General features: G+C 38.2%; 2 protein-coding genes across 2 annotated transcripts; both read right to left on the reverse strand.

Annotated features, from left to right (window-relative positions):
* Positions 1-556: 556 nt before the first annotated feature.
* On the reverse strand, positions 557-1,198 carry LOC121242519 (17.1 kDa class II heat shock protein-like). The gene has a single exon (XM_041140382.1). The coding sequence runs from the start codon at positions 1,112-1,114 to the stop codon at positions 641-643; it is 474 nt and encodes a 157-aa protein (XP_040996316.1). The 5' UTR covers positions 1,115-1,198; the 3' UTR covers positions 557-640.
* On the reverse strand, positions 557-8,318 carry LOC121242520 (17.9 kDa class II heat shock protein-like). The gene is made up of 2 exons (XM_041140383.1): positions 7,810-8,318; positions 557-632 (listed from the first exon to the last, which is right to left on the reverse strand). Exon 1 carries the CDS (start codon positions 8,289-8,291, stop codon positions 7,818-7,820), a length of 474 nt encoding a protein of 157 aa, XP_040996317.1. The 5' UTR covers positions 8,292-8,318; the 3' UTR covers positions 557-632; positions 7,810-7,817.
* Positions 8,319-8,562: the final 244 nt, after the last annotated feature.

Consider the following 8,562-nt stretch of genomic DNA (forward strand, 5'->3'; position numbering starts at 1 on the left):
AAATGATGTAAGTTGAATAATTAAAATATTTAATTATTCAACTTTCATCAAACCATAATTAAAAGCGCTTCAGATATGGTTGTATGGAAAATGAAAGAAAGATACCATTTTTGAAAGCTAGTGATTCGAATGGAGGATGATGCCAGAGTATTTGTTTTGCATACCAGCTGATTGTCTCTAGTTTTTACAGAATCTTACAAATTTCTTGGTTGAACATCCCCTTCTCAATTTCAAGTTCCTAGTTGGGTAATCTCCAAAGACTCTTGGGTTTGTGCTTATTCACCCAAAATTTTAACCCGAAACCAAACCATTTCATAGAAGCAGTTAAACCGAAACCGAAACAGAGCAGCCCCTGCTTCTGAAGGAATTTGGATGTCGGCACTACAATATGTTGAACTCCATGCCAAGCAGTCCACAATGGCTGCTCAGCAGGTAACCGCATTTGCAATTACAAATTGATTTCCCCAACACAATATCATAGTATATAGCACTTTCTTCATTGGGAAGAACAGTTTTCTGAACACAAACTAAAGGCACAATGATAGAACACACGAAAGACAAAATACTCGATTATTCCCATAATCCAACTAAATGAGCAAACCCCATCGAGTCACCCAAGACCCATCACCAACCACTGCGCTTATGCAATCTTAACCTCAATTTTCTTGGGCTTCTTGGGCTCTGGAGGCGGAAGCTTCTCCACAGTCACAGTCAGCACGCCATCCTGGCAAACCGCAGAGATAGCATCTGTGTTGGCATTCTCAGGCAGCACAAACTTCCTCATGAAATTGCCCACCCTCCTCTCCATCCTCACATACTTGGCTCCCTCTTTCTCCTCCTCCCGTTTCTTCTCACCGCTTATCACGAGCACATTGTCCTCCTCTACCTGGACCTTGATATCCCCGGACTTGAGCCCCGGCATGTCTATGATGAAGACGTAGGAGCTTGGGTACTCCTTGACATCGGCGGGAGTGGTGGCCATGGCCTTGGCGTCGCGCATGTAGGTGCGTGTAGGAGCGTTGAAGGACGACTTGTCGGTGTCATCGGCCAGGTCCATCATCTGTTGCAGGGTGGAGAACAGTGGAGACTCCGCAACTATGATTCTGCAATCCATTTCTCTCGTCTAAGTTGGCTGGTTTCGTCACTGACACACGGAGTGCTAGACAAGTTTTTGGAAAACTTTTGAAATGGAATCGAACGAACCTCTCTGAGAAAAAAGGTCAGGTGCTTCCGGTGATTTGTAGCGTTCGGGCGATGTAGAGAAGGGGAAAGTTCTAGAGGGACATGGGAGAGAGTGGAAGGCTCCAGGAGGTTCCGTCGTATGAAGTCACGGTGCGATTCCAGAATGACGTGGAAAGTTTTATTTTTGTTCGAATTCTTTCTTTTGCAGGATTTATGAGCAGAGAGAAATGTTATAATTAATCTTTATACAGTACAATTTATTATTTTTTTATTTAAATACACCAATTTAAATATTAAGATGAAAAAATAAAAATAATAAATTAAATATTAATTAAGTGAAGTTGTATGATATAAGACTTGAAGATATTTTTTATTGTTTGAAAAAGAGGATACTGTATGCTCAAGATCTCATGTATCATTATTCAATCATATAATTGATCAACAAGATAAAGTTATAATTCTTTTTTATTATTTTATATTTTTATTTTGAATGAAATTATATATAATTGAAATAAATTACTTGGCATAATTATATTGATTAATTGAAAATTAATTATAAAATAGTTCTAAAATATAATCGACTTACAACTCTTTTATAATTTTATAAAAAAAAAAAAAAAAAAAAAACTAAATGGCTGTTGCGTAAAATTAAAATTTACTTTGATCCCACGTTAAAGAAATATTTGAAATGATAATTATTAAAATAATAATATACAGTATTGTTCTTTTAGGTCAAGTATCTATTTTTTCCATACTTCTACCTAGTGGCGGATCTAGACATTGATCTTCGAGGGACGAATTATTATTGGAATATTAAAAAATTTTATATTTTTCTTATGATGTATGTTGTAATATATAATGCAAAAATATCATAAACATAATTTGAAGTATAAAAAATATTACTAGGATATCTATCAATTAGAGATTTGTAAATTCAAATTTCATTCCTAAAAACAGCAAAATGTGTTTACCGTTTGAACACGTTCAAATAGTATATGTAGGGATGAAAAACTTTATCCTTGATAAAATAACCGTTCGAACATCTACAAAAAACGTTTGAACAAAATAAAATAAATATTTGAACGCAAATTATATATGACCAAATTGTCTGGCGAGTTAAGTGACAAAATTTAGCGGGACATTAACTTACCATTTAAACAACATACAATAACGTTCAAACGTTAAGGTTAATCAATATTCGAACAGATATTACATATGATCGAACGAGAAATTGGCAGGTTAAGTCAATAAATTTAGTAGCACATTGACTTACCGTTCGAAAAACATACAACACGTTTGAACGTCAAAGATAATCAATATTCGAACACATATTATATATAATCAAATGGGAAATTGGCAGGTTAAGTCAATAAATTTAGTGGGACATTGACTTACCGTTCAAACAGATTATTATACCATGCAAATTAATAAGTTATCAATGTTCGATCATAAAATAAAGTGTTCGGATGGAGATTAGAAATGTTCGAACATGACATATTCGGTTCGAATGATTACAAAATTTTTACAATTATTATTGGCAACAAAATACTTTACTTAATTATGAATAAATATTTAATTTCTATAAAAGTTAGCAATTAAATAATATGAATAACATAAATCAATAATTAATTTAGAAAAGACAAAAAAGATTTAATTCATAATTAAATTAAATTTACAAGACACTAAATATTGTCCATACCAAAAAAAAAATGTAAATAAAAAATAGAAACTACTAAGATTTCAACTATTTATACACATCCTTGACTATAACTAGACGTGTTTCTAGCTGTGTTAGTCAACTACTAATATTTATTCTCTTAATATTGCACCGAATGTTAAAAACGAAAAAAAAATTAGAGGAAAAGCAGCATGCACTAGGCAAGTACAGCATGGCACAATGCCACATGCAGTGCACGTAAGGGATGCACGGCGTGCACCCAGTTCCTTCAATAGGTAGGACCTACAGCCACGACTCCCATAGCGCCGGCAAAGCTTGACACCGGCATTCCCGCATGGCGGAGATACTGCGACGGAAGAGCCTTCCACTTGCAGTTCACTACAGCAGTGCATTGTGCATGCCTAGCACAGTGCGGGCAAACATCGACGAGTGGCTGGAGGCCCCAAAATCGACATCCATGATCTGGCTAGCCCACCACCAACCACTACCGGTGAGTGGTGGTTGGCCGGTAATTTCTCTCGTCGGTGGAGTGGTTCCTCGACGACTGAAGTCAATTACATTGAGCACGACATTGCGGGCAAAGGATGCGCGTGGGTAAAGTACAACCTTGCATAGCGCTGCGGGCAGAGGGTGCCACCAACTACCACCTAGCTCGCCGATACCTTCTGCTGCCGGTAGAGTGGTCCCCAACCGAAACGACGTTCCTCGCCACCAATCTTCACCGTAGTAGCACACCCTGCATGTTGTGCACCATGCAAGCACTAGGAGCACGTTGTTGAGCAACCAGAGGGAAACAACTCGACCACCACCCAGCCCGCTGGCTTCTTCTGTCGCCGGTATGGTGGTTCCTGACCATGGTGATGCCCCTCACTGTCAGCTCTTGCCACCATCGTTGAGGCTCATTGTAGGAGTTGTCCGATGCCAACATCACAATGTGCTCGCTAGCCCAGCCCAACTGTGAGCTCGTGGAGCCACCCACGGCCACGCCATGCACCTCTGGCCTTTTCCGTAGCCGTCACAATGTTCCTCACTGCCCCCTCGTCGTAAAGCAAGATTATGTATAAGTTCCCATGGCAACCATGACTTGTCATCTAGCTCAACGGTTTCTTCTATCGCTGGTGTGATGGTTCTCGACTAGGACGTCATGGCTCACCACCATTGGTATTCAATGAGCCATGCAAGTTGAAACAATTCAGGACGATGTGCAATCGCGACATCTCCTTCCCAACACCTCCACAACCATTGTTAGGAAGAAACCACCACGATAGTCCTGCCGTGAAACTACCACAACCCTCTACCTAGCTCCACAGAAAGAACACCGTGAGAGGTCATCAAGTGCCCATCGCCACTGTCCAGTTGAGCATCCACGTGAAAGTCCCACATGCAACTAACTGGGATTGCCATTCACGGTTGCACACTTGCACTATATGAATTGTTCCACCGCATTGCCAAGAATAGATTAGTCACCCAGTGAGTTTGCTTGCCACAGAGTTTGCTAGTATGTTTCGTCATAACAATTCATGAACTTTTGCTCGCCATTGAGTTTGTCAGTGTGTTTCCTTGGCACAATTCGTGGCATTTGCTAGCCGCAGAATTTGCCAATGTATTTCCTTGCCACAATGGGCTTCTTCACCCCAGTGACTTCATTATATGGTTTGCTCGCCACACTTATTCCACAGAATTTGCTCACCACCCTTCGGTCTAGTCGGATTTGGTCACCCACAATAATTTACTAGCCACAATAGGCCAATTCCTTGCTAGTTTCTCACCACACTAAGTGTCCCTCACCAGTTGCTCGCCATGCAAGGTGTCCCTCGCCATACACAGTATTTTTCGTGCCATACCAATGAATTTTGCTCAGTGATACAATCTGATTAAAAACAAAGATGAAGAAAAAGAAGAAAGAGTCGAGCTACTTGACTTGGAGTTGAACTCGCCTCGCTACCAAGAGATTAGTGAATGAAAAAAATATCCGAAGGCAGAATAATTTTCATTATTACAAGAGCACTCAAGGATGAACAATTTTCCCATGCAAAAATTATCCAACAGTAAATGATCTCAATCAGAGAGGAATTGAAAGCAGTAACCAAATTACTCTGGTTTGTCTCTTTCAAACTTGTTATTTTATTTTTACTAACAAATTTAATTTTTGGATGATTTTTCTACTAAAGCTCCTCGAGGTTCCATGAGAAACCTAAAAGTTGTACACCTTGAGAATATAACTCGCTAGGAATCACCTACGTGGCACGAAACGCCGGCTGTAAAGCCTTTCTCAAGCATCATTGTTGTCATCAAAACAGATTGTTCGGTATTGCGGGCATCTTGTGTCCTCATCGTTGCCAAAGCATGGTTGCCAAAGGTCATCGCTCATGTGTCACCAACCTTCACCACACTCAAGCGAGATAATCAAGGTTTGCAATCCTCAAACTTGTGATTTAGATTATTTAATCTAACTTGTTTGGTTTTTATTTTGGTACAAGGCTAGCTCTAGCTTCTGCCACGGAGTGCGGTTGCATTTATTCTCCCACTACAATGAAGCAATTGAGCTCAATTTTGAAGCCAATGCAGTCAAGGCATCTTTCCGCTACACTCATATCGCCAAGGTTACGCGGTCGAAGCATCCTCCCGCTACCCCCATTGCCAAAGTTACGCAGTCGAAGCATCGTCCCGCTACCCCCATTGCCAAAGTTACGCGGTCGAAGCATCCTCCCGCTACACTCATCTCCAAAGTTACGTAGTCAAGGAATCCTCCCACTATACTCCTATCGCCGAGGTTACACGATCGACGCATCCTCCCGTTACACTCTCATCACCAAAGCTATGCGGTCAGAGTTACGCGGTCAAGCATCCTCTCACTGCACTCTTATCGTCAGTGTTACATGGTCGAGGCACCCTCCTGTCAAACGTAAGCCGAGTGTCTCCACTTGCCATAACCGTCGCTAGTGGGTTACCTTTGGGAATAAGCTTTTGAGCTCTACAACCGTTTCACACAGGTAGGAGTGTAAAAAATAACCGAAAAATCGGTATGGACCGATGGAAATAGTCCAATTTGGAGCCTGTCCGGTCTGGGACCCGTTCCCTTAGTTTCAAAATCGCCGATACCGATTTTATGCTTTTTAGGACCAGCTCTGACCAATTTGCTATATTATATATTTAAAATTAATTTTTTTAATATTATATATAACATTTTATATATAATATATATAATAATATAAATTATAGTTATATATAAGATAATATTATTATAATTTATAACATAAAATTTTAATTTTAAACATGATAATTTATTTGATCATATGCTTTAAACATAATATATATATATATATATATTAATAACATTTTATGACATAATAAATTCTCAATATATTCTTTTTTATAAGTACATTAGTAAATTAGTAATAGTGATATACATTAGTATATAATTCATATTAATTACAATTTACATTTTATGGCCTAATACTAATAGTCTAATACTATAATACTATTACAAATATAAGTCTATATATAAATTACTATATAAATTACTATACTAAATAATTATTTATGAAATAATGATATAGTAATACTAATACTAATAGTATTAATATACTAATACTATCACTATCACTATTAATAATATAGTTATAATAAATTAAAATCACTATAACTAATACTAATATATATACTAATACTATTAGTCTAATATAGATTATAATTATAGTTATACTAATATAGTTATATTAAATCATTATAACTAATAATAGTCTAATACTAATATATAACTATATTAATACTATTATAGTCTAATATAGCTATAACTAATATTAATATTTATACTAATATTAATAGTCTAATATCTCAAGATCTATTTGATCTTAAACTTATAGAGTATGACCCTTAAATTATCATGTGATTCAAAAGACAAAAATCAAAAACACTATTGATTACTGTCAATCATTATCTCTTTATATCCATCACTGCATAAAAACAAACAACTTTGAATATTATTAAATTATTATTTCAATTCCACTTATCTAGAAACATTATTAATTCCACGACACGTGAAGATAAAATTTTAAGACATCCATTATTGATTGCTATGTAGAAACTTACTGTTCTAATATCTATAAAAAGAAGTTTATAAATAAAGAAAGGCATTAAAAAGAATCTCATCTGAAGCCCATATAAATATTTATCTCTTTATTTATTTCTATTTACTTAATTATTATTATTTCATAGATAAACGCTAATAACACCATCTCAAAGTCCAAATCACTATCATGAACCGGAAATAATTCCTTCAGTCCTATCTATTGTGCAAATTAAGGCGATAATTCCTTCCTTCATTCGTATCCGTTGTGCAAATTAAGGCGTTAACACCATTGAAACCTCCAAACCTCCCCCATAATGAATGCATTGAATGGTTAACTGCATTCCCGTAATAAATCGCTTCAAATATGGTTGGATGGAAAATTAAAAAAAGATAACAATTTTGGAAGCCAGTGATTTGAATGGAGGATGATGCCAGAGTATTTGTTTTGCATGCCAGCTGATTTTGTCTCTAGTTTTTACACAGAATCTTACAAATTTCTTGGTTGAACATCACCTTCTCAATTTCAAGTTCCTAATTGGGTTATCTCCAAAGCTTCTTGGGTTTGTGCTTATTCACCCAAAATTTTAACCCGAAACCGAACCGTTTCATAGAAGCGGTTAAACACGTCGCATTAACCAATGAACAGAGCAGCCCCTGCTTCTGAAGGAATTTGGTTGTCGGCACTACAATATCATACCATAGAGCACATTCTTCATTGGTAAGAACAGTTTTCTTAACACAAACCGAAGTTACAATGGTAAAAGACAAAATCCACTTGCAAGCAATGACATAACACACGAAGGACGAAATACTGATTATTCCCATAATCCAACTAAATGGGCAAACCCCATCGAGTCACCCAGCACCAACCACCAACCACTGCGTTTATGCAAGCTTAACCTCAATTTTCTTGCGCTTCTTGGGCTTTGGAGGCGGAAGCTTCTCCACAGTCACAGTCAACACGCCATCCTGGCAAACCGCAGAGATAGCATCTGTGTTGGCATTCTCAGGCAGCACAAACTTCCTCATGAACTTGCCCACCCTCCTCTCCATCCTCACATACTTGGCTCCCTCTTTCTCCTCCTCCCGTTTCCTCTCACCGCTTATCACGAGCACATTGTCCTCCTCTACCTGGACCTTGATATCCCCGGACTTGAGCCCCGGCATGTCTATGATGAAGACGTAGGAGCTTGGGTACTCCTTGACATCGGCGGGAGTGGCGGCCATGGCCTTGGCGTCTCGCATGTAGGTGCGGGTAGGAGCGTTGAAGGACGACTTGTCGGTGTCATCGGCCAGGTCCATCATCTGCTGCAGGGTGGAGAACAGTGGAGAATCCGCACCCATGATTCTGAAATCCATTTCTCTCTTCTAAGTTAGCAGGTTTCGTCACTGACGCACGGAGTGCTAGACAAGTTTTTGTATAACTTTTGAAATGGAATCGAACGAACCTCTCTGAGAAAAAAGGGCAGGTCCTTCCGGTGATTTATATCATTCGGGCGATGTAGAGATTAGAGAAGGGGAAAGTTCTAGAAGGACATGGGAGAGAGTGGAAGGCTCCAGGAGGTTCCGTCGTATGAAGTCACGGTGCGATTCCAGAATGACGTGGAATTTTTATTTTTGTTCGAATTAT

Source organism: Juglans microcarpa x Juglans regia, chromosome 8D, assembly GCF_004785595.1.
Source record: "Juglans microcarpa x Juglans regia isolate MS1-56 chromosome 8D, Jm3101_v1.0, whole genome shotgun sequence".
In the NCBI taxonomy this organism is placed as follows: Eukaryota; Viridiplantae; Streptophyta; class Magnoliopsida; order Fagales; family Juglandaceae; genus Juglans; species Juglans microcarpa x Juglans regia.